At 41.6% G+C, this 27,552-nt stretch overlaps 1 protein-coding gene across 1 annotated transcript in view; it reads left to right on the top strand.

Annotated features, from left to right (window-relative positions):
* CRHR2 (corticotropin releasing hormone receptor 2) overlaps nt 1–27,552 on the top strand; it is a 167,685-nt gene that overhangs the window by 13,737 nt on the left and 126,396 nt on the right. The window contains exon 2 of the mRNA XM_063324316.1: nt 1,185–1,278. Coding sequence (XP_063180386.1) covers nt 1,185–1,278 — 94 coding nt within the window. The remainder of the gene's footprint in view (nt 1–1,184; nt 1,279–27,552) is intronic.

Below are 27,552 nucleotides of genomic sequence, written 5' to 3' on the forward strand. Positions count from 1 at the left end.
ATCATTTACTCCACTTCTTATTAAGTGACAAGGAATTCAGTGACATAAAAAGGGTTCTGCAATCACTTAACACATCTTAAAGCACTGAAATGTAACATCAACATTCAATGAGTATGGTCGTTTCCCTGGGTAAAAGCTTCCTGTATTATGTTAGAGTCATTCTGAATAAATAGAAAAGCAAAGGCATTTTGTGTGTTACCACAGCTTTATGTCCCCTCAGAAATAGTCAGGAAGATTTTGTTTCATAGTTTGAAAATGGAAGTTTCTGTCACTGATGTGTCACCCCTGAATTTTCTCACCATATTTAGTTCTGTCTTTCTTAAAGGACTTTTCAAGAGCTTCTCTTGCCCCAAGCAGCATCCCAACTCAGCTGTACATTGATGTACAGTTCTGTGGGATTCTCTCCTCTGTCTGCTGTGGGCACTTCAGTAATTTTATTTTTGAGTGTGAATTGGATTCAACTCTAAATATACATTTCCTAAAACTTACTTGGGGATGTATTATTATCCTGTAGTGAACCTGCAGCTTTCTTGAAGTGCCCTGTTATATTACTGTTCTCTTTCTCACTAATATTTACCATCAGTGGAGGGCTCAGCATGCTGAATTCTGAGGATCAGAAACTCGTGTCTTTTTTACTAGCTAAATAGAGCCAAGGGTCACCTTACAGGGATGCCTACTTTTCCTATACAGTCGATGGAAGCACTTTCCTCAAGCCTTCTCAATTTTCCTTTGCCAATTGCTGTTTCTCTTGAATGTGTTCTATGATTCTATGTAAGGATCTTTAGCACCCATGTAACCATTAAAAGTTAGTTGAAAAAATTCCAGAAAAAATTCCAGACATGATCTTTAATGGGATGTGATTCATCTTCTCTATTTTAGGCCTCTACTGTTAGGTGAGATAAATTGTGTTCTGAGCTTTGTTTGTGCTAGTGACTAGGCCCCACAAGAAGAGGTCCAGAATAGATGGTTCATTTGTAGATGCCTACGTTTAGTCAGAAGAATCTCACCTGATGTCATGGTGCTAAGCAAGTATAACTGTAGATCTCTGTCATGAGGGGTTGTCTATACCTGAACCAATTATGGATGGGAACTACTATCGAAGTGCTGTGGATTATTGTAATTATGAATAAGAAAATCTATTCTGTGCTGCTGCTTTACAGTTTGGTTTGGTTTGTTTCATCCAGATAGTTCTTCACTGTGAATCTTCCGTGAACCTGCCCTTGTCTGTTCTGCTGGAAAAGTACTGTGAAGCTTTGTCAGCCCGCACCAATGTCACAGGTATTTATTTCTCGATTTCTTGTTGGCTTCTTGTTACTGTAGGATCTGTTTTCAAAGTGTCCTTGCTCCAGGAACATCTTTTCCTGCTGAGATAAGCATAGTGCCTCCAGCCTTGGGTTTTCATTGGCAACAATGTACAGTGGTATGAAATGGAAAGAAAAGTTTGAATTTTGCACACCTGGAAAGAGCTGCAGGTGAACTAATAATGACAGCCCTTTTTCATTATTTAATCTGCTAAAGTGACTATACTCCCCGACTGATAAGACAGTTGAAGGTTAATACAGTTAAAGTGTCTGTATCAGGACTTTTGAGACTTGTTGCCAAAGGCTGGCTGCATTTCTCCAGGTGCAGCATGGGACGTCCAGGCTGGGCAGGTGAAGACAGGTGCATGTGCTAGGAAAATCCAGCCCTTGTGTGGCATTTGCTGTAGAAACTGGGGTGCTCTGACCAGACTGGCAGCTCATATAAGCTAGGGATGAACCTTGGATCATTTCAGCTGGATCAATGGAGTATTTACCATGAAAAACACCAGTCCTTCAAGTCAAAACACGGACATGGTATATACGTTTAACCACAAGACTTTACCATTTCTGTTTCCTGATCCCACCTTCACGTCTCCAAAACCTGACTCTAACTTTTTCGGCTAGGACAGAAGGCTTTTCTGACAAAGAGGTGAGGCAGGGGCACTTAGGGGCACTGGCAGTGGAGTAAAGGGAGTATTCCTTCACATACCCTGTAGAAGGGCAAATAACAGGAAGGAGTCGGGGGATATGGTGCCTTTTCTTTATACCAGTTTTTGAAAGCAGAGCAAAGCACTGATTCTTGTGCTTGATTCTTGGCTAAAATGCACCAGCACAAAAATGATACTGTAAGCGATGAGAAACTGGATCCAGCTTTGCTTCAGAAGTGGGAGAAGCACACTGGGAGACGCTCCTCTGCGGTGTGACTGGGGGGGTGTGCTGCAATGAGCGATGCTACTGGGGGAAAAAGCAAAATCGCTTCTTTCCCCATCAATTCTTTTTCCCCCCGGTAAATCTTCATAGGGGGAGGAGTTTGAAATATCTTGTAATAATGTATATGTTATCATTCAGCTCAGACAGTTCTCCAGCCCTGAGAAATGGCAAAGGAAATGAGACTCAAGGAAGAAAAAATCTTTCTGTATAATATATTAGATCAATTGTATTTTACTCTGACTGTATCAATTCCTTAAGGACAATAAGCTGATCTAGATAAGCTGATCAGACTGAAGTCTGAAAGTTGTGTTGCCTTAACTGCCTCTTAATTTGCATATAAATGGGTGTGTTGACCTGTATTATGAATCTAGCCTGAGCTCTGCAACTTGTGCCATTGTGTTCCAGGGAGCAACTCTGCCTCATGTGGCATATTTCCTGGTATAAATTTTAATGACCATCTATTCCATTCTGTAGCTGGAAACAAAGGAAGGATAGATGGGGTTCTGTGAAATTTTGGACACTTCTTTCGGGTGTTCTTTTCCTTTTGAATATTTTTTGTAAATATTATTGTAAAACTTGCCATTAATTCATAAGGTATTTTTCCTCATCCAGAGCTTCTATTGGAAAAAAACAAATTTCACACCAGGCTGTCTTAGAAGTTGGCAAACAATTTACTCCTCAGTTGTTGACAAAAGAAAAAATTCTGGCTATGTGTATGATGCATGAAGACAGGGTATCTTCTCAGGCTGAGTGGAACAACTATAATAGCATTTTAATATGAAAAGGGAAGAGAGAAGTCACAGAAGCCTTTCTTCTGCTGCTGTAAAGTATCACTGATCAAAAGGTAAAGCTCTGAAATTAATGAAACTTGATTGTTACATAGAGATGATCCAACATGCAGCTTTTCTAGAACATACCTTCCCATGGTGCTTGTGACCCTTGTAGCCCTTTCTGCAGCATGCTTCAAAATCCTGTGAACTGGTACCCTGCTTTGAGCATGGGCTTATACGTACAGTAAAACCCTAAACTGCTTCATGTTCAGATCAGTTGGAAATAAGTCCAGACTCAGGCACAAGCATGAGGTTAACTTTGGGACATACTATGGACAAAAGTTCCCTTTTTTGCTTAGCATGGGCTGATGTACTTTTCTCAGTGTGGTGGATCATCAACATGGTGCTTCTGACCACTACATATTCCTTTTGTCTTCCATGACAATTGCAGGGTCTTCAAAATGGTCTGGACTATTCAGCTATGAGTCTTCTCGTTAAAAATGGAGGTCTGCAATATAGTGATCTCTTATTCATAGTCAGTAAAGTTATAGTTGGTACAATTGAAGTCCAAAGCGTGATTTCATCCTAAACTGGGATCTAAAATGGAGCAGAAATGAAACTATTTTTTTAAAAGGGATCCAAGGAAAACAAGATCCTGTGACTAAATCTAATCTCATTTTTTGATGTCCAAAATTAGGTGAGCTGTGTGCATCCTTCCTTTTGAACCCTCATAACAATAAGGATCTATCACATTGAAACAGTGGCGTGCTCCACTCAGCAGCATGGATGTACAGAACCAGAACATAGAGTCCGCAATGTCTGAGTCTCTTCTCTGGCTCCCATTCTTTCACATAGTGCAGATAACATCTTTCAGAAGGGAAAAAAAAATCATAAAAAAGCCTCCGAGGAGAGCCATATTGAACAATCTTTATTTATAGCTGGGAGAATAGTAAACATTAAAGTTTTGTAATTGGTTATCTTCCTTGTCTCTTTTCCAGAAGATGCTGTTAATTAGTACAATATGTTAATTTCCGTCCCCTATAATTACTAACTTCACCCCCCAAATATGTTCACACTAAGTATCCCAAACAGATGGCATAAAATGCTTTTCAGAATTTCATGTGTGTGTAATTTCACTGAATTGCTGAGTGAATGACATTGTAAATTCAGTCTGAAGTGATTTAAACCAAGCGATACTTTTTCAGGGGTGGAAGGCAATATAACTCACTCTCTCTTTTGGGCGTTGTTTCCTTGAAAATTCTGTGGGTAACACCTTCATAATTGCTTGGGTGCAAGTTTTGAGCTTGATGGGAATGTGTGTTTTTATTTGTGGACTTGAGGAAGAATTTTATTTATTCCTATGCTTTATAAGATTAATTGGTTGAAATGGAGGGTTTTTTCTACAGTGACTGAGCTGAATATGTTCCTGATCTTGTAATCTCCTGATACGGTTTGGCTAAAATTATATTAATATCCCGGATGACCGGATGACTGTGATTCTATATATTTGTATAATGTGTGCACTGAGTTATGGCTTCAATTTTTATGGGAACTCAGAGGAAGGTCCTCAGTACACACTGATGTTCCATGGGTTTTGTCATGCTTCCCTTCACATCCTTTGGCTTTCCCATCTTGTATGTTTCCACTCGAGACTACAAGTCTTGACGTATATCTGATCCTACTCACCTTTGGTCTCCATGGAAATCTTTTGATACCACTTTCTGGTCCATTGACCTGTTTGGCCACCTTGTCAAAAGATGATTTATCTGAAAACAGGAATTTTGTCCAAAAAATAAACCAGAGGGTGGATGGCCAGTACTAACTGTGCTGATTGCATCAGTGTAAGAATTACATTCTCTCTTTTCCTTCACTTTCTTACCCTTCACTCACTTTCAAGGTTATAATTTGCATTTATGGTGTTTAAGGCTATTCAGACAGCCCAATAAAGGAGAGACAGGAGATTAGATGTCACGCATTTCATTTCATGAAGGCCTGGGATACATTGAATGGAAAAACTATTTGTTCCCACTGGTAACTGTACCCTCCTGGCCAGGGCGGGGGGGTGCGTGTGTGTGGGGGGGTGTTGGTTCCTTGCCCTCATTCTGGTCACTTTTTAGTACAGTGAAAAACCGTTGTCTCACAGAAATGGTGTAAACCTTCCTGATGCTGAGCGGTGCTGGATTCCACCTGTACAAATTCTGGCTTATACTACTCTGATGTTATTTCCTCAAATCTCTGGGGAAGCTCTGGTTTAAGGAACATGTTGGCGGGTGTGTGAGGAATGTATCCAGGGGTGGATTCCAACACACGACGCCTCAAAGATGCTAGTCAAGTCTCCAACTAATGTGACATCACTTGGAGATTGACATGATTTCTGCTGTTGTTGGGGCTTCTCCAGCACTTACAATAGCACAAAACTGGGAAGTTATGAAAAGTCGTCTTCTTTTCTTATTCCTTGTTGAACCTCTTTGTTGTGGTATAACCCTGGTAGGCACCACACAGCCACTCGCTCACTCCCCGCTAGTAGGATGGGGAAGAGAATCAGAGGGGTAAAAGTAAGAAAACTTGTGGGTTGAGATAAAGACATTTCAATAGGTAAAGCAAAAGCTGCGCCTGGAAGCAAAGCAAAATAAAGAATTCGTCCACTAATTCCCATCGACAGGCAGATGCTCAGCCATCTCCAGGAAAGCAGGGCTCCATCATGCCTAATCATTACTTGAGAAGACAAATGCCATCACTCCAAACATCCCCCCCCTTCCTCCTTCTTCCCCAGCTTTTATGGCTGAGCATGACATCATATGGTGTGGGATATCCCTTTGGTCAGTTGAGGTCAGCTGTCCTGGCTGTGTCCCCTCCCAACTTCTTGTGCACCCTCAGCCCACTTTCTGATGCGGTGTGAGAAGCAGAAAAGCTCTTGATTTTGTGTAAGCACTGCTCTGCAATAACTAAAACATCCCTATGTTATCAACACTATTTTCATCACAAGTCGAAAACATAGCCCGATACAAGCTACTTGAAGAACTTTATCCCAGACAAAAGCAGTACACTCTTCTACACCACACCAAATCCTATCCAACACATCTGACATAAATTTGCTCTATTTCTCCTGGACAGGCATTGATTGGTGTCAGAGTCCATTACCTTCTGAGCGGGTTCTTTTAGACATTCCACGTGGGGGGGGTATGACGTTTAATGACAAATTTACTTATTTGAAGATATTTGATGTTCCAATTTAGAAGTGGGATACAAAGTATACTGAAAAGACAATCCAAATCTAAGTTACACTTAGGAAAATACAGCAATTGCAATACACAGTTCAATCCTGATACGATGTGATATTCATTACTGGTGTCTATAATATGCTCACCATCATGACACTGGGCATCCCCAGTCACTACAGAGGAATATGCGGGTTGAAGCCAGCTCAAGCCCGTTGCAGTCTTCAAAATTCTTTTTGATCCGCTCTACCGTTGATACGTGTTTATCTAAAACAAAAGCCACCCTCCTGTCCCTTGGTGTTGAGATAAAGTCTGCTTCTTTGCAACAGCTGTGGTCAGGCACACTCTGCATTATTCCCTGAGCTTCACAGGCACATCAGCCCTGCCTGTCTCCTCTGAGCTTTCTTCCATTGTAGGGGTTTATTGGTTAGTCACAACTGGCCAAAGCAAGGTTCATGTGAGAGAAGGATTTATGAAATCTTATGCATTTCTGAAGCATGAATCAGAGTTCCTCTCTGGTCACTGTCACACTTCAGATAACTTTCTAATATGGCTATCAGTGTTGAGCTACCAAAGACATCTACTTGCCTAGAGGTCTCATGTAAACCAACTACAGACGGCCTTGTGCTCAACTGCTGTAGAACAAGTTATTATCACTTTTCAGAGGAAACTGTTCGCAAATATGCTAGACAACAGTAAAAGCAACTTAGCGGAGCGAGTGCACATGTGTACTCACATATCTTTGCAGGTTAGTTTTTAAGTGTATATTGAAAGATAGTAGCTGATAGCCGTGTGTCTGCTGCATGATCTTTGTCATTCAAGCCTAAATTAATGAGATTAAGATGCAAAAGTGCTCCCTCCATGACAAAAACAAAATACACATATATAAGGGCTATTTCAGACCTTTAAACACTGCTTCAGTATTATGGATCTGGTTCTGTTTCCAGCTACAAAAAGTACAAAGTAAACACGTGTGTGTGTGTGTGTCTTGAGGAGAGTATATGGATGTGTTTGCATTCTTGTATATGGTGAAAACACATAAATCGGGGAAAACTAGCATCCTAAAATGTAGGACAACCAATTAAATACATAACTTCATTTTATCATTATTTTATAGATTACATTTATCTTAATTTTAATTTGAAATACTCATGCACAAAAAAAAAGTAAAAGATTGTAAAGCTTCCTTTCAAATGTTGAAAACTGTCATGTTCATTTTTCAGAAAAATATTCCCCATCATTTTGATAAGAAAACGTTTGAAGGCTTGATGGTATGTTTGTGCAGTGTTTCTGCCACCTTGAAGCTGACCATTCATTACAATGCTTTTATTTCCATCATTTTTTGTTTTGATGTTGTCCCCATACGGATCCACCTCTGTGAACTTGGCACAAGTGCAAGTGTCTCTAAACAAGGTTTTGTAACTACTGCGAGATAATGGACCTTGCAGACTCTGTGAACAATTTCATTTATAAATTATTCCTGTCTTCTTGGAGCTTTATTCAAACAAAATGTGAGCTTTCTAGGTTTGTTTATGGAGGACTTATCTGTGTGACTTTATTGGAAAGGGTTCTCTCATCTGTGGCTAGAAGACTTTATTTTTCATCCAGCTTATTTGTACTGGGTTCATTTCTAATCCAGAAGCAACACAGGCCTTTTCTCAAGGCAATCTCCCTGCCTATTGCAAGGGTAGTGATCCTTTGTGTGGCATGTTTGTCTGTGGGAAAGACATTCAGTGTTAAGTTGTTCAGTTCAAAACTTGGAAAAACAGGAGTTAAATTGACTGCCTGGTTAGATTTTTTCCTTCATTCACTCTTTATTTCTGATTGGGACTTCTACTGATCATGAATCTCTGCAGATCAGACAGGTGTGACCATCTTGAGCTTGCAGATGTTTCAGTATGGCTTTCTGTGCAGGTCATAATACCATCGTCCTGATTTGCTGTTAATACAGGCTTGATTGGGTCATTTCTGCTTAATGCATGCACGGAGGTCACCTCTGTGAACCAGGCAGGTGGGACTGAACCTGGAGTTTCAGAGCAAAAGCTAATAGCTGAAATTAGAAGTGCTTAGGAGCCACTGCACTGTTACTGGAGGTCTTATGGATTCATAGGGTGGGACTCATCTCACAGATTACACATCTCAATATTTGTGTTTACATGTAAATCTGAGCTCACATTGTTGCCACTGGAATGGGATTTAGTTGCCCTCCTATCACTGTCCAGTGCCCTTTAAGATGCTTTAGGGTAACCAAGACCTGCAGGGCTGACACATATGACACAGAATCTGCAAGAAACATGTGCCCTCTAGAATAGCTGATGCTGCCTAGAGGGATATCTCAGGGCACTGGTGGCACTAGGTGCCTATGTGTGGCCATCTGAATCCTTCCTTAGATCCCCAATTACTGCACTAGATGAACTAGATGTTCAGCTCAATCTAGACGTCCGTATATAGGCACGTCCACACAAGACTTCCATAGAAATATGCAAATTGAATGACATATAGCATGTAGTCTGCAAGATGGGAGTTAAATCCACATTTATAGCTTAAATCATATATGAAATCTTCTCTGACAAGGTGATTTAATCACAGATGCTTTGCCCACCAAAAAAAAAAAGTCATGAGTGTTTTGCCTTGCTGCCCCTGCTGCTGAGTACACACAGGCTATAGATTTTGCTTGGCTGACTGTTGTTAATTTTCAGTAGTCAATTTCCATCAATCTCTTTTAGTAGATGAAAGTTTCATGACAGGCAAGCATATTTGACAACTTGCTTTCTACCCAGAACTGCAAAGGTGAGGCACGCGCTGCTCCAGGGGTTATTTATTTCTGTACATTGCACTATTCTGTTTCTCGGAAACAGAAGATTTGGCCTCATTACATCTCTAAATATCCCTCCACAGTAATGGCATGGCAGCAATTCTCACCGTTTCCCTCCTGATTTTCCCAGCAGGTCACATCAATGAGCACTTCCATTTATAATGATACTTGGATGAGGTATTCATTTTAACATATGCTTTGCACTCTCTTGGTGTCAGCCTGCTGGCTGAAGCTACGTACGCAGCTCCTGCAGCTGCCTGTGGGGCACTTGGGAATGTGCTTTCGTCACATCCACACAACCCAGTTACTGCTCACAGGCACAAAGTTAACCTTGAGCATCAGCGTTTGCATGATCAAAGCTCAAGCTACATACAAGCAGTCTTCCTAGCGCTTCCTATTTTCAGATATTGCAATAACACTATTTAAATAGAGGTGATGATGTTGGTTTATTTTCCCACTGCCTCAAATGACATACCAGGCAGTCTAGCGCTGCTTGCTTATACTTCCCAAAATAAAGCTGACTGTGTTGTATGTTGCTGCACAATTTGTATTACTGCCACTGGTCCTTACAATTTAAAAGGTTGCATTTCTCAAGATGTGTCGTTCCAAGCTGAGGATATGGAAAAAGTCTCACATATTAGGAAACTATGTAGACAGTCCAAGAATTTCTGTGGCCTACTAGAGGGGGTTATTTAGAACCATAGAATCATTTCATTTGGAAAAGACCCTTAAGATCATTGAGTCCAACCATTAACCTAACACTACAAAGTCCACCACTAAATCATGTCCCTAAGCACCATGTCTACTTTGTATGTTTGCTGTACAAAGAAAATATGATGCTTTCAGGGGCTTGAGGGGCTTTTGGTTGTTTTGGGGTTTTTTTTGGTAAATGGTTTATGGATGAGATATATAAACATATCTAAAGTTCCCACATTTACCCTAGGTATCCAGAAGCTGACAAGTTCTTCCAAAATTTGCAGCAAAAAAATCTCTGGGCTGTGTAAATGAGGCTGTAAAGTGCTCAGCTATTATAGTGATGAGAGCCACACAGAGAGTTTGGGGTTTTTTGAGGGGTAGTGTTTTGGTTTTTTTCCACATGAGTAGCTATTGTTTCCGGTCTGACCATGTGTCGTGATTCTGCATGTGAAACATGTTTCAGTAAGAAGTTGCTCCAGTGCCTTAATCTCATGAATGGGTGCCTTTGCAGAACCTCAGGAAACTAGCAAATGAAGTGATCTTGGCTTAGAAGAGGGACCAACTACACCAGAAGCGGTGCTGGTGGTTTCGGATGAAATATCAACTCCCCTACTATCAGTAATCACTTTCCTTGGACTTTACATTATACAGGAAGGTAACAGCCTTCTGAACATCTTCATCAAAACAGTCTCTCAACAGCATCAGCTCTGAACTGACCGAAAATCTGGAGTTCACGAAGATGCTGGGTATATGGGTCTGCGGGAGGACTGGAGAACAGGGTTGCTGATAGTATGAAGTCAGGGCAGACCCCACGGTCCTGTTAGATATTAGAAGTATTTACAGTAATCAACCTGATGGCATTGCCGTGGTGGTTCCATGCTGCCAGCCTGGGATGCTGTGAAGAATAAAGAAAGGAAAAAGTGAACAGTGTAAAATTTTAGAGGAATGCAAATAAGACAGGCACAGCTCATAAACAAAAACATGTTACAGTGAGAAGATGCCATTGAGTTTTGTTTCATATTTCAGAAGAGTGGCACACCTCAATCCTTGATTTGTCACTTCGCATGATATGTTCTCAGCAGACTCTCAGTAATAACTGTTACAATGCCACACTTCATCAGTATACTTAAATCTTTGAATTTATACAGTTGGTACAATAAATACCATTTGCTGAATGTGGTTTCTAAATTAGATATGATTTTTTGTACACTTGGCAGATAAAAATATACTCTGTGGAACCTCTCATTTTGCCAAGTTCTACTAAACAGATGGAGTGCCTTTTCTGTTCACATGAAATCACGTCAGTGAATCTGGTCTTAAATGAAAACACCTCCTGTCCTTTAAAATCAACAGTTTTCTCTAGGTTTGTGGGTTGATGAGCCTTTCAAGCAGTGAAATAATGCTGTGGCCAATCTAGAGAGTAAACCCACATAACAATAGTGATACTACAAAACACACTATTTGGAAGGATGAGTGGTTCGAGAGAAAGTCTAAAATACATAGTGCTGGAGGATAACTATTATTAGGAAATGGGAGAGATGGGCTAGAATGGGAATTTTGTTGTTATTGTTTTTTCTGATTTCAGTAAAATGCTCAAGACCTCATGACCCCATGACTAAGTTGGCTCTCCAGTTTAGCCTCTAGATGTGCTCTTGATGACATGCCATAGTTGTCTTGCCTTTGTCTCCCTGCTTTTGACAAAATGGATGTTTTCATGCTTGTTTTGGAGGAGTGTCCCTAAGCCACACTCAGAGCCAGATTCACCACGTGGACAGACCAAGGTGATACCAGGCTCCATCCATTCCTCTAAAGGTGTAATCATAAACTCTGTGTGTCTTAGGCCCCTGTATATAAACTCATGCCTGCCAGCACTCCCTTACTTCACTAGCATCTACTGAAAGCAAAAAAAGAGGGTGACCTTCTGCTATCTATTAGTAGGTTGCAAGATGTGCTCAAAGCTTGTTGAAAATCCAGCGGATGGTCTGAGGAAGAAAAAGTGGTAGGGTGCTGGATACTTATAGATGCTGTCATGGCCTACTATAGACTAGAATGTGAACATAGACAATGGATCAGAGGTTCAGCTTGCAGAAATCACCTATTGTAAAGTTGCAGCTGGCAGCTCATCTGTCCTTGTTTAGCTCTCAATTGCATCACTTGGTTGACCTTTTCTAAATAAACTCTGTTATGCATGGAATTGATTTGCCTTGGCCTCCAACTCTTAGGTGAGGACATCTTATTGTATAGTCCCATGTATGAAAAAATAGTTAAGTGCTAAAGCTAGTCAAAATGCAAAGCTGACCTGTAAAGCTCCAGCTCTATATTGTTCAGCTTTCTTATTCCATTACAAAATAAGAACTGTGTGATTATTTTTTTTTTCTCCAGGCATTCATCTTACTCGTTAAACCATCAAAGTGTGGAAGCCGGCTGTATAGGAAAAAGATAATGGAAAATGTTAACACAGTTTATGTAAGCCACTAGGACCTGAACTGTTCAACCACTTCACCCTTTGTATATCTTTACTTGTATGAGAAGACTCATTCACTGCAGTGGTACACTCCACTGAGTAATGTTTCTCATGTACATAAACTTGTTAGGCAGAAAGTTTGTTTCTGGATGCAAATATGTGGAGTGCACATAGCCATAGCTAAGAGAAAGAGACAAATGAGAAACAGATTCCTAAAGGTGTAAACGTGATGAGGTGGGGGTCGGTCTCTTCTCCCAAGTAACAGGCGATAGGACAAGAGGAAGCGGCCTCAAGTAGCGCCGGGGGAGGTTTAGACTGGATATTGGGAGAAATTTTTACACTGAAAGGGTTATCAAGCATTGGAACAGGCTGCCCAGGGAAGTGATTCAGGCACCATCCCTGGAATTATTTAAAAGACAGGTAGACATGGTGCTTAAAGATATGGTTTAGTGAGGTTTTTTATCAGAGTTAGGTTGATGGTCGGACTAGGTGATCTGAAAGGTCCCTTCCAACCTAGGCAATTCTGTGATTCTGTGATCTCAATTCCATTAACATCCTACAGGAATTGGATTTCATTACTCTAAATAGCAGTGCTGTAAAAGAACCCTAGCCTACCTGTGGATTTGCTTGTCCTCCCCAAAACCCTCTAAAGAACACCATCAGGAACTGTACCATTGCAAGGCTCTGTCTTCATCCTCTTGAAACTCCATCTTGTTCAGATTTCCCTGCTACGTAAGGCCCAAGCATTTAGAAGCTAACCTCTTGACTGCTCACACTGTTAAACGCACGGAGGTTTACCATACCAGAGAAACCTCGTCCTGTTCAGGAAGTCCTCTGGGATGAATGGAGACTGGGAGAGTGCTTATGTGTCTCCTGTTCCTGTGTTCGTCCCTAAGCATCCACTCAAGACAGGAAGATGTAGTAGGCGGACCTTTAGTCAGAACCAATAGTGCTGTTCTGGTATTTTTAACAAGCCTATTTTATCATTGGGTGTAGAGGCAGCCTAAGGCCCACTCAGCTGCAGATTTCTACTTTGCAATATCTAGACTTACAGGAAATTAATCATACTCCTAAGAACCTTCTCTTTCTTTGAAAGTATCCCTGAGGTGATTTAGCAGCAATGTGGAAGACTATTACTTTCTGCCTTCTGTGTAAATAAAGGGGAAAGAGTTAATATCAGAAGGGAGATACAGTTGCAATTTTAGTATTAATTTTCTCAAGGAGACTGCTTGTGAGTTCATCTCTGTAAACTTGGAAATGAAATCTTTCAATGATTTCTCAATGTGTAGCCACACTTCAGTGGGCACCAGGTCTTTGAAATTTGTACTAGCAAGCAAAAACCAAGATTTCTGGCTAAGATGGGTGGCTTCTTATCTGAGCAATTCGTTGTGGGTGTTTTAATATACATATATGTATATGTATAAAAATATATACATCTATATATGCTCACCACTTTTTTTCCCCTGTTTCTCCTAGGGGTTTTAAAAGTCTTGAGTTTCAGAGGGGGGACATGCTATTTTAAATGCCACAGTTGCCACCTAAAGTACTTGTTATTTCTGCTTGTGAGAGACTGCCCAATTCAGTCAGACCAGGCTGGTGTTCTTTCATGTTGTTTAGATTGATTACTGTTCTTCTTTTCCTTAATTTCTTATGAAGCCTTCTCAGATCCAAATGTAAAACTCTTATTAGCAGAAAAGATATAGTTCTCCAGGTTGCTATAAAATAGCTTTTTATGCTAGTTAGGATACAAATCTCTGAGATAAGTGATACAGAAATTCACCCAGTATATGTACTTTTTAAAAAATGCAATGATTTTTTTATACAATGAAAATAAAAATAAATATAGTTATATATGTTATTAAACTTTTGGCTACTATTTCCCTAACCTGGAGGATGCGATTATATGACCATTTTCAACAGGGAGACAAAGAGCTCAGGGGCATCAATGGAAACACGCACAGTAGAAATGATTATGCTTTCTATTTTTGTATTATAACCATTAGAATTTCATCAACATCCACAAGAAAATGAAATAAATGTGTCCATTTTATTTGAGAAGACACACAGTTGAGGAAAAATGTATGCAGCATTAAACAGTATCTATTACATTGTTTTTCTGCAGTCCCATAGTCCACGGATGAAACAAGCAAAGAATACTTGATTTTTGATCTGCATTGCAGATTTCGGAGCACTTCTTAACTCTTCATCTCATATCAGGAGGCCTGAATGTTATGGATTATTTTACTTTAAGTCCACCATTTTCAGTTACTTCTTGTTCCCAGTGTTACAACAAACAGGAATATTTTGTTCTGCTTAGCTTTCCATAGTTCAAAATTTAAAAAATTAATAGCAAAAATGTTCTTACAGATTCCATGGAAATTGAGCAGTGGATATTTTAATCTCTGTTTTATATATGGTGGAAAGTTAAATGATTTGCCAAGAATTCAAAGCCAATCACTGGAGGAATATTAGAACGTGAGATGTTCTCGCTCTGCAGCCTGCCTGTGGTGCAGGATTGGTACTGAAAACATAGCAATTAAGAGCAAGCAGCTGACATTTTTGCATCACAAGAGTTTTAAATATTCCATAGTAACCTTGCAAGCTCACACGCAACATAAGAACTTTCTAATTGAATGATGTAACTGCTCTTGCTTTTAGCTGGAGCTGTTATGTGTTGGTATTTTCATTTGATCTTCTTCAGAAATCTTGGAGGCCCAAAGGTGAAACCCACAGTTATAACTCCATAGAAAAGTAGGGGATTAAATTGGGAATTCAGTGGCTGGTGTGAAGTTCCAGGGCATAGAAGTAATGTTTTTGGGGAGGGGAGTGCAGAGGTGTTCACAATGAATAATTATTCAGTGCCTATTGGAAACACAGGTAAGGGCAAGGGAGATAACTTGCCCAAGATCACAGCATTGGCTAGAAGTAGATTTGAAATTCCTGTCTTTCTGCCCCATGCTCTGATAACTACTCTCTTCCCTTGTGAAATGTGGTACTTGCATATTTTGATGTAAAGAAAATAAGGTATATACATGTCAGCTTGACACTGACAGCGGCTGGCATGTTATGTGCTGTAGAAACACCTTGATGCCATGCGAGTCCCCAAAAGACCTGATGGTGTTTAAAAGGTTTGCGTTTGTAAGTAGCAAGGGTAAGGTGGTCAGCATGATAAAAATTCCTGTCCTCTTTCTCTATTCCATGTATACAGCTCTTGACTGATATGTAAATGCTACTGATGGATGCTCTGAATTGTCATGTTTGTTGGTGTGTTTATTGGATAAATATATTAGCTTAATTAAATAATGATCAATCTAGACAAGACTGTCACGGAAGAGAATAATGATGTGGGCAAGCCATCAACTACAGAAATCTTACCTGATCATGTCCAGCCTTCATCTGATGTACAAAGGTGGCTTTGAACAGTAGCTGGAAATTCTCAAACACATGAAAAACCACTGACAGGAGAAAACTGAAACAAAGGCCAAGTGGCCTGAGTTAAAGAAAGCTGTTGAGTCACTCTGGTCCTGAAGGACCCCAGTGAACTATTGCAGGTAATTCTGGCACAAAACCTAAGAGGGGGTCAGCTGTGGGATTTATGTTAGAGAGATATGTGGCCAAACACCTCAACACATGCAATTATAGAATTTAATGAGACAAAAATGCTGCTAGCCTTGTTACCATGACAGCCTTTGGTATATACAGTACTTTTGTTCCTGGAATATCTCAGAGTGTCTGTTAATAAGCACCAGAAGTGCTGCATTCTTAAGCTCCTTTTTTATTTCTCTTCATGTCAATGCCATCTGAATCATGGGTTTCCTTCACCTTCTACACTCCATTCTTGGCAGGTCATGTGCTGTTGGGCCAAGTGCTTTGTGCAAACGTGGGAGCTCAATTCTGCTTCCTCATAAGCAACAGTGTGGGCCAAACTTTCTTAGAATCATAGAATCATAGAATTGCTGAGGTTGGAAGGGACCTTTAAGATCATCAAGTCCAACCTTTAACCTACCCTGACAAAAGCCACTTCTAAACCATGTCCCTAAGTGCCCCATCTACCCTTTTTTTAAACACCTCCAGGGACGGTGAATCCACCACCTCCCTGGGCAGCCTATTCCAATGTTTAATAACCCTTTCAGTGAAAAAATGTTTCCTAATATCCAATCTAAACCTCCCCTGACATAACTTGAACCCGTTTCCTCTCGTCCTATCACTTGTCACCAGGGAGAAGAGGTCAGCCCCCATCTCTCTACAACCTCCTTTCAGGTAGTTGTAGAGGGTGATAAGGTCTCCCCTCAGCCTCCTCTTCTCCAGGCTAAACAACCCCAGCTCCCTCAGTCGTTCTTCATAAGGTTTGTCCTCCAGACCCCTCGCCAGCTTTGTAGCCCTTCTCTGGACACGCTCCAACACCTCAATGTCCCTCTTGTAGCGAGGGGCCCAAAACTGAACGCAGTACTCGAGGTGGGGCCTCACCAGTGCCGAGTACAGGGGGATGATCACTTCCCTAGTCTGGCTCACCACACTATTCCTGATACCAGCTAGGCTGTTGGCCTTCTTGGCCACCTGGGCACACTGCTGGCTCATATTCAGCCGGCTGTCAACCAACACTCCCAAGTCCTTTTCTGTCGGGCTGCTTTCGAGCCACTCTGCCCCAATCCTGTAGCGCTGCATGGGGTTGTTGTGACCCAAGTGCAGGACCCAGCACTTGGCCTTGTTGAACCTCATACCATTGGTCTCAGCCCATCGGTCCAGCCTGTCCAGATCCCTCTGCAGAGCCAACCTACCCTCAAGCAGATCAACACACCCGCCCAGTTTAGTGTCATCTGCGAACTTACTGAGGGTGCATTCGATCCCTTCATCCAGATCATTGATAAAGATATTAAAGAGAACCGGCCCCAGCACCGAGGCCTGGGGGACACCACTTGTGACCGGACACCAACTGGATTTAACTCCATTTACCACCACTCTCTGGGCACGGCCATCCAGCCAGTTTTTTACCCAGCGAAGAGTACACCTGTCCAGGCCATGAGCAGCCAGTTTCTCCAGGAGAATGCTGTGGGAAACAGTGTCAAAAGCTTTGCAAAAATCCGAGTAGATGACATCCACAGCTTTTCCCTCATCCACTAAGTGGGTCACCTTATCATTGAAGGATATTAGGTTTGATAGGCATGACCTGCCCTTCACAAACCCATGCTGACTGGGCCTGATCACCCTGTTCTCCTGCATGTGCTGTGTAATGGCACTGAGGAGGATCTGTTCCATGACCTTCCCAGGCACTGAGGTCAGACTGACTGGCCTGTAGTTCCCCGGATCCTCCTTCCGGCCCTTCTTGTGGATGGGTGTCACATTTGCTAACCTCCAGTCAGCTGGGACCTCCCCGGTTGTCCAGGACTGCTCATAAATCATGCAAAGTGGCCTGGCGAGCATTTCCGCCAGCTCTTTCAATACCCTTGGGTGGATCCCATCCGGCCCCATGGATTTGTGCACCTCCAGGTGCTGAAGCAGGTCCCTCACCGTTTCCTTTTGGATTAGAGGGGCTTCATTCTGCTCCCCATCCCTGTCTTCTAGCTCAGGGGTCTGGGTACTCAGGGAACAACTGGTCCTACTGCTGAAGACTGAGGCAAAGACTTCATTAAGTACCTCAGCCTTTTCCTCATCCTTGGTCACTATGTTGCCGGCCCCATCTACTAGAGGACAGAGATAATCCTTAGTCCTCTTCTTATTGCTAATATATTTATAGAAACTTTTTTTGTTGTCCTTGACAACAGAAGCCAGGTTTAGTTCCAGCTGGGCTTTGGCCCTCCTGATTTCTTCCCTACATAGCTTCACTACCTCTTTGTAGTCCTCTTGAGTGGCCTGCCCTTCCTTCCAGAGGCCATAGATCCTCTTTTTTTCCCGAAGTTGCAACACTAGGTCCTGTTTAGCCAGGCCGGTCTTTTTCCCCGATGGCTTGTCTTCTGGCACATGGGGACAGCCTGCTCCTGCGCCTTTAAGACTTCCTTCTTGAAAATCATCCAGGCTTCCTGGGCTCCTTTGCCCTGGAGGACTGCCTCCCAGGGGACTTTGTCAACCAGGCTCCTGAAAAGCCCAAAGTCCGCCCTCCAGAAGTCCAAGGTAGCAGTTCTGCTGACCCCTCTCCTTGCTTCTCGCAGAATTGAAAACTCTATCATTTCATGGTCACTGTTCCCGAGACAGCCTCCAACCTTCACATCCCCCACAAGACCTTCCCTGTTTACAAACAACAGATCTAGCAGGGCACCTTCCCTAGTTGGCTCTCTCACTAGCTGTGTCAGGAAGTTATCCCCAGCACATTCCAGGAACCTTCTAGACTGTTCCCTCCCTGCTGTATTGTATTCCCAGCAGATGTCCGGCAAATTGAAGTCCCCCACGAGGACAAGAGCTCGCGATCTTGAGACTTCTCCCAGCCGTTTATAGAATATTTCACCTGCCTCCTCATCCTGATTGGGCGGTCTATAACATACTCCTACTACGATATCCACCTTGTTAGCCCTGCCCCTGGTTCTTACCCATAAACATTCAGTATCGTTTTCACCATCATTTAGTTCAAAGCATTCATTCATTCTTTTCTCATGAGTGCTTCTCATACTTCGGTGGCTGCCAGCAGACTCCATCTTGGAGTGCCATCACCTCTGGCTTCAGGTATTGGAATATTTCTCCACGTGCTTTTATTCTCCTTTGCTTTCTTTATTATTTTCATGGCTAAATTTAAAACATTTATTGTTTTCAATTGTTATTTTTTTTATTTGACCTTTGGCACATGATTGCATTACACCTTGCAAATAGAATCATAGAATCATAGAATCATAGAATCATTTAGGTTGGAAAAGACCCTTGGGATCATCGAGTCCAACCATCAACTCCACTCTAGAAAGTTCTCCCTTACACCATGTGCCCTAACACCACATCTAAATGAGTCTTAAACACATTCAGAGATGGTGACTCCACCACCTCCCTGGATAGCCTATTCCAGTGTCTGACCACTCTTTCTGTGAAGAATTTTTTCCTAATGTCCAGCCTAAATGTACCCTGCTGCAGCTTGAACCCATTCCCTCTTGTTCTATGGCTAATTACCTGTGAGAAGAGACCAGCACCAGCCTCTCTACAATGTCCTTTCAAGTAGTTGTAGAGAGCGAAGAGGTCTCCCCTCAGCCTCCTCTTCCTCAAACTAAACAGTCCCAGCTCCTTCAATCGCTCCTCATCAGATTTACTCTCCAGGCCCTTCACCAGCTTCGTTGCCCTCCTCTGCCCTCGCTCCAGCACCTCAATATCTCTCTTGTATTGAGGTGCCCAGAACTGGACACAATACTCAAGGCATGGCCTCACCAGTGCTGAGTACAGGGGGACAATCACCTCCCTCCTTCTGCTGGTCACAATAGCAGTTCTGCTTTGTCATTAGTACCCTTTGCCCTCTCCAGCTGAGTTACCAGGGAGTGGAGGAGACGTGGCCCCATTAGCTAAGTGCTGACAAAGACATTGTGTGGGGAAGCAATGTTTTTCTTTCCCAGGTTGAATTATCATGTTGACTAATTTCAAGTCAGCATTGTTTCACTTCCTCCTTCCCAGTGCTTTCCTCCTTATTTATTTTTTGAAATCAGGAGTAGTCATGAGACAGTGTCTGGTTGCAGATAAGACTCCTCGTCCCTCACAACTCTGTAGCTTCTGCGTGTGTTGCATAGCTGTACTTTATTATTTTAGATTGTGTGATTGTGATTTCCTGTAGTGAAATAAATTTGCTGCTCCTTGCACATGAAAAGATTTGGCTGAGCTGGTTTCTGATAGAGACCAGAGAGGGTAGAGAGTCACTGCTAATTTGGAAATTTCACTGCATAGGAAGGGGCTGAGAAGTTGGGGGAGAGACAGACTAGATATCTTTCCCCTCTTCTCCAGGCTCTTCCTCTACTCGCTCCTCTTTCTTCCTGCGCCTTCACAAACTCCTGAGATATAGGACATCTCTCGCTCCATCCTTCTCTTTGGACCCACAGATCCTCCTCTCCATCTTCCTTGTTGCAGTTGTCTGGAAGTCCCCACCAGTCCTTATCCATCTTCCTGAGCCTGCCGAGCTGTTCGAAACATAGGGGCGATGGAGATGAGTTAGAGCACGGTCTAGAGCTGGGCTTTGTTCTTAAAATCAGGGCTGGGGTGGATATCTGGAAGATGTTCAGATTTTCTTCTCCTGCTGCCATTTCTGCACAAGATCATTGGTTTAATACTTAATGGAGAAGCAATTGTCATGGGATATTACAAACAACATTTAAAAAAAAAAAAGTGCTTTCAAAACTTATATTTGTGTTTATTGGATGCTGGGTCAAGGTCACAGTTTAAATCCGAAATCTTTTCGTACATCTAGAAAAGCAGTATTTTCAGTAAATGTTAGCATGGCGAAGTATTTAATAAGAGACACTCTTTAAAGATGTCAAGAAGCACTTAAACATGATCTTGTTAGTAAATTAATTTCTAAATATGACCTAGATTAAAAATAACAACACATGGTAGCAGAAAAGCAATATAAAGCCAGTAGTGTGAGTATGCACCTAGATTCAATGCCTTTTCTTTCAGTTCCCCTAATGTACTAAGGTGTTCCCAAACACTAAATATAACTACCGTCAGAGCATTTGCTATTCCTGTCTCTTTAGCAATTCCCAACACAAATTCTTAAGGCAATGAAAATTTAAAGTTTCCCATAGGCAAAAGCAAACTTAATAAAAAATAAATAAAAAACCCCCAAACTTAAAATCTTAGTACTTCTGATTTCTAGTAGATGTCTAGGTAAGAATAAACCAAAATTTACTTTTAGGAGGATTTTTACTTTATAAGGTTTTGAAAATATTGTGGAAACTACTTTCAAGTGCATTAAAACCTTCTGAAAAGATAAAAAAGACCTCACTTAACTGGCTAAATTTTTTATTAAAAGAACCCAAACATTAGCCTGGAAGAAAAGCAGTAAGATGTTTTACTTAGGGTACAGTCAGATAAGTACTTGTTATCACAGCCCATTTTTAAGAAGGTATTTCCTCCCTCTCCTCCTTTTTTATGTGCTGAAACTGATTTAGGCAAAGCCAGTTTGCTTCCCATTCTAGCTGATGGTCCTTTGTTAGGTCTCAGGAGAGATGGAAACTTCTCAGTCGGTGCTAATCTTATCATGATTGACCACATATATTTTTCAGTAGTTGACTGGTCTGTTGACAGCTGAGTGCAGCAAGAGTATAAAATATATGGAGCAAAACCCAAATAACCCTCGGGGGGATCACTAATAATCTGATGGGCTTTTCATTTCCACGCATCCATCGGGCATTAGTGGGTGGTGGAATTTCCTCTGGAGCTCACCAGTTCTGCTCTAGACACATCCCAGAGGAGAAACCTGCTGACTCCCAGTACCATTTGTAACAGGGTGAATGTTTTCCCTCAATATTCCTTTGAACTCCGAATCATACATATTTTGACGTTAGGAATGTGCTTAATTTTCATGAAGAAAAAAAAATAATCTGGATTTACATAAATGAAAATGTTTTCTTTTGACAAGTTAAAAACTTTGACACATTTGGAAAATCTGTCTATTAAAAAAATTACGTTAAATCCACAAATGAAACGGACCTCATTCAAATCAATTTAAGTTATACCAAAGTAGAAAATGAGGGGAGAGGCTTGTCTGAGTAAATTCAGACATTTCCACACTTTAAAATAAGTAGGATAAAACTAAGCCTCCACTGTGGATGCCTGAAATTAGGTGAGATTAATTCTACCCCGCTTGTTTGTACAATCAGGCCTTTTCTCTGCTTACATTGATTGCAGTGCTATTAAGGTATCATAAACATTTTCTTTTTGTAGCCTTTGGCCTGCATTTTTTTGTGTTTCTCTCATAAACTGAATAGCAATTATCCAAGGAAAATGCTGTTCTGAAGAACTACGGGGTTCAATTAGGGAGAGTGGCAAATGCATTTCTAACAATGATCATAGAATCATAGAAACACAGAATCGCAGAATCATTTGGGTCGGAAAAGACCTTTAAGATCATCAAGTCCAACCATTAACCTGGCACTGCCAAGTCTACCACTAAACCATGTCCCTAAATGCTACATCTACATGTCTTTTAAATACCTCCAGGGATGGTGAGGAGCCTGTTCCAATGCTTGATAACCCTTTCGGTGAAGAAATTTTTCCTAATATCCAATCTAAGCCTCCCCTGGCACAACTTGAGGCCATTTCCTCTCATCCTATCACTTGCTACTTGATATGTAACATTTCTTTTCCATTGCTATAGGCTTCTGTCCTGCTTCCACAATTTGTGTACCCCTGAAGATCATTTTCAATGATTCATAATGAAGGAATCTACTTTAATGGTGAAAAGATCCTATTTTTTATCATCAGCACACTCTAGTATAGATTATGTAGTTCAGGAACATTTACTTCTGCTTGGGGTCACAAAGGTAGGGGCTATTCATGCTTTTGGCTTATGAGAATTGAAATTGTTGTTAAAGTGCAGATAGGCTTCTTTGAAAACTTTACAAAATCCTTCTTTTATCAGTAGAGAAAAGGACAATTTGAGTCACAGTATAAACACAATGTCGGTGCAGCTGGGAGAGGAGGACACGTGATATCTGAAGGAGAGAGAATGACCTGTAGGTAATTGAACAAGGACAGGAAAGATCTGGGTCTATTTCTTCTGAAAGATCAGGTCTGTTTCTGGCCTGCTGGGGCCTTGCTCAAAACACTTTGCTTTCCTGGAGAATCATAGCATCGCCTAGGTTGGAAGGGACCTTTCAGACCATCTAGTCCAACCATCAACCTAACTCTGACAAAAAACATCACTAAATCATATCTCTAAGCATTATGTCTACCTGTCTTTTAAATACCTCCAGGGATGGTGCCTCAACCGCTTCCATGGGCAGCCCGTTCTAATGCTTGATAACCCTTTTGGTGAAGAAATTTTTCCTAATATCCAACCGAAACCTCCCCTGGCACAACTTGAGGCCATTTCCTCTTATCCTATCACCTGTCACTTGGGAGAAGAGATTGACCCCAACCTCTTTACACCCCCCTTTCATGTAGTTGTACAGAACGATAAGGTCTCCCCTCAGCCTCCTGTTCTCCAGACTGAACACCCCCAGCTCCCTCAGCCGCTCCTCATAAGACTTATTCTCCAGACCCCTCACCAGCTTCGTTGCCCTTTTCTGGACCCACTCCAGCACCTCAGTGTCTTCTTTGTGGTGAGGGGCCCAAAACTGGACACAGTACTAGAGGTGTGGCCTCGCCAGTGACAAGTACAGGGGGACGATCACTTCCCTAGTGCTACTCACCACACCGTTCCTGATAGAGGCTAGGATGCTGTTGGCCTTCTTGGCCACTTGGGCACACTGCTGGCTCATATTCAGCTGGCAGTCGACCAACACCCCCAGGTCCTACCCTCATAAGGCTTATTCTCCAAACCCCTGGTCCTACCCCCGGAGAGGTAGAGTTCACCCAAGTGTCTCTCTACCTCTGAACTAGGCACTAGTCTTCACAGACCAGTGGTACAGTCAGTGGTACAGTCAGTGGTACGGTGGTACAGAAACAGGTACCTCCAGAGGGAGAGTTGACATTAGGAGCAAATCACAGGATAAAATGAATGGATCCATGGAGGCATCTGTAGTCCTCTGCTGGACATAAATAGAAAGTTACCAGCTCTGTTTTAGAAACCTTAATTTTCTATGCCTCACTCTGCAAATCCATGTACACTCTGTGTACATAGATTCCCAGCTGCTTTTTAGAATAATAGTTTTTCCTTTATTTTTCCTGTTTCAGCCCATTAATGAAAGCTTTTAGGAGACCAATAAGTTCTCATTTTCTGGCACACTTCTAATCTCAGAAATGAAAACTCAAAATCTGCCTTGTGGTTATAAATCATATTGTTATTGTTACTATTCATTTTCTTATTATGATAGCATCTAGCAGCTTAATCAGATCAGCATGTCTCTTGGGATAAACACTCTGCAGATCTCAATGTGCTCAGAAAGGAAGAGTTTTTTATCCTTTAAACAGTAAGTGTTTATAGTTGCATGTTTGCCTCCTTCCTTCTCTTCGTATTTATTCTGGAAAGCATGGGCTTCAACGAGATTTTCTGCTCTTAACTACTGCTCTTAAAATTACATCAGTCCCGAACTGATGGGCTGTATTAACAGTAGAAGTATAAACTCTGAAAAATAAAAATCTGTTTTCTATGCAATGGAATCTATTCAGCAGAAAATCCCCAAACTCATCAGTTTGCAGTAGCTGTACGTTTTTTGAGTGCTTTGTATGAATCTGGCATTTCTCCAGCAATGCTGAGCTCTTAGTGCTGAGCAGTTCGACTCCTACTGGGTCCAGAAAATGGGGGTAAAATAGGCTGTTTTGGTGGCGTTATTCAGGTGGTTAGTTTGTTACAGCCTCTCGCGTGCTTGATCACAGGCCATGAATTTGTGATGTGTAGTTACAGCCATTTAGCTCATGGCGTAGAAGCAGACAGTGGGTCCAGCTGCCTCGGGTTTAACCCTGTGTATCAAGACGGCAGCTCCCGGTTCGGCTTTCACACCCTGTGTTTTACTGGGCTGGGTTGTAGCATGAGACAACGTCGTTTCCAAATTCAATTAATCTTAGGTTTAAAGCAAATCACACAAAGTTCGGTCTCACATGAGAGGTGTGCAGCCTGCTCTAACCCAGTGCTACAAGCACTGAACACAACAAAGGTTAATTCAAGACACCTTTTCATTCTGCCCGTGTCCAGAGTCAGGCATGAACAGTTGTCAGCTGGATTAAATCATTTTAGTCTGGTCTCTGCAAATTCCTGTGAGGAACACTAATTCTTCTGCAATATAGGTAATTATCTGCACGAGGACTTCCTATTTCAAAGACCCTCATAGTTATTTTGGGGAGCAGCACACAGCTACACATACCAATAGAATGAAAAACTGCGCTTGATCTCTTGGCGCTAGTTCTGTTGTCTGGTTTGTCAAGGCCTATCCGTCAGGAGGCCCCAAATTTAATGATGGCTAGTTTTAGAGGTTAAAAAGCCAAAGTCATGCTGTTTGAATCATATGTGAGTAAAACTGTGGAAGTTATTTGCAATTCATTGTTCACTTTTCTCTTTCTTGGTGCTATTGGTTGGTGAAAACCAATTATTCATTAAATAAAGACACACTAGGAACAGGATTCGTATGTAGCCATAATGAAGAACGACTGAGGGAGCTGGGGTTGTTTAGCCTGGAGAAGAGGAGGCTGAGGGGAGACCTTATCACCCTCTACAACTACCTGAAAGGAGGTTGTAGAGAGATGGGGGCTGACCTCTTCTCCCTGGTGACAAGTGATAGGACGAGAGGAAACGGGTTCAAGTTATGTCAGGGGAGGTTTAGATTGGATATTAGGAGACATTTTTTCACTGAAAGGGTTATTAAACATTGGAATAGGCTGCCCAGGGAGGTGGTGGATTCACCATCTCTGGAGGTGTTTAAAAAAAGGGTAGATGGGGCACTGAGGGACATGGTTTAGAAGTGGCTCTTGTCAGGGTAGGCTAAAGGTTGGACTCGATGATCTTAAAGGTCCCTTCCAACCTCAACAATTCTATGATTCTATGATTCTATAATAAAGATCATCATGGAAAATTGTACAAAAAAATGAAAACAAAAGCAAAGCCCCAGTGGAAGTGTTCAGCTCTCCACAAAAAGATTTTCTAGGCCTGATTTTTCTTTTATTTTCCCTACAGATGGGGTTCCTGTCCCTAAGTTCAGACATTTATAGTACAGACAAGTCCCAGTGAGCGGGTCAGCCCAGGTTGCCTTTATAGTTAATGTTAAGAAAGAGAGACTTTTAGAAGCCAATTTATCTGACCCAGTTTAAGTATCTTCTTTATGGTGACAGGAATCATCCTGTAGAGTCCACTGACTGCACTGACTACATCCCTCTTGACTTTTAAGGGAAGGTAGAGATTTCTCTGCCACCAACAGCTACTCTATAGACTATTAAACCAAGACAAATGATCCCATCTGCATCATCTGCTCAGAGAACTGGTCTGAGTAATGCCTGTCTATCAATTCTTTTATGGACTACTTGGTTTATATTTTCTACACATTTTGCATCCAGAAAAGACTTTTTGGGAACATAATCCATAAAAACTACTATAATTTTTCTGAAGAAGAGTGGTGTTTTCTTCTAAAAAGCAAAAATTACTTCTTATTCTCATAAGATTCTTATAAGGAGGTTATTCTTTTTTATCTGAAGAGGGTAAAATGGGCTGTTCTTGCATCTCCACAAAACAATCAGTTATTTCAAATGAAACCATGGCTTTCTTGGTGTGGAGGAACACTCAGCTATTGATTTCAGTGAGGACTAGAATTTTAATGTTAAACTCACAGGACTGTACTGGAGGAATTACCTTTGCTCATAATCAGAAGTGGAAAAAGAATTCGGCTCTCCTAACTTTAGATATGCATAGTGTAGACAGCTGCAATTAAGTCAGACACCTCAGGCTCCTCCTATAAGCAATTGCTAGTGTTGTAGCATTTATACATTCATCTGATTTAAATCTGAGCTTTATAATGAGCTGTGCCTGGCCAGGTGGTCAGCTCGCAGGCAGAGACCACTGCACATCCGCGTGGTCAGGGTGTTCTCATCTGGAGCCTCCAAGCTGTGTTTCCAGATGACCTAATGCAGGTCCAAGCACAGAAATACGATTATTAACTGTAATACATCAATGATATCATAAAGGCCTTTAGGATAAGCTAATCAACATCTAAAATTTAAGGATCCCAACCATTTACTTCATTCAGGAAACTGCAGATTTCAAAAAGGTCTACGAAGCTGATGTAAACTCCTGCTCCAGATTTTACACCTTTTTTCTTCTCCTGTCTACATTTTCTGTCACCTGTCAAAATAAAAATCCCATGGAATTCAGACCAAATTATTAAAGTGTAATTTAAATGACCCCTAAGGTGTTCCAGCCCAACTAGCTAATCTTGTATTCAAAGACAGAAGCAGAGTCACAGAGGCCAAGAAAATCTATTTGCCCATTATCCTAGGTAGTTTTTCTATTTGTGGTAGAGTGTCTCAAAGAATCTGGGATAAAATGGTCACATTCAGGACTGTTTATGCGAGATGGTGTCATTCTGGAGGTGGGCGGACGTCTTCCCATGAGGCCTGTGAAAGCCGCTGTACTCTCTGCATGTAAATGAAGTCCACTTTAGTGGGCTCAGGGAAAAGAGAGAAGAGATTTTGATTAGAGTTTGTCTGAGCAGTGAGTGACAAAGGTGTGGAGCAAAACTGAGTGAAACAGGACCCTACAGCTGGTTTTCCCTCATCACAAGGGAAAGTCCATCCCAAATTATTATTCTGGGGTAGT

The sequence above is a fragment of the Chroicocephalus ridibundus genome, chromosome 2, assembly GCF_963924245.1.
Source record: "Chroicocephalus ridibundus chromosome 2, bChrRid1.1, whole genome shotgun sequence".
Taxonomy (NCBI): domain Eukaryota; kingdom Metazoa; phylum Chordata; class Aves; order Charadriiformes; family Laridae; genus Chroicocephalus; species Chroicocephalus ridibundus.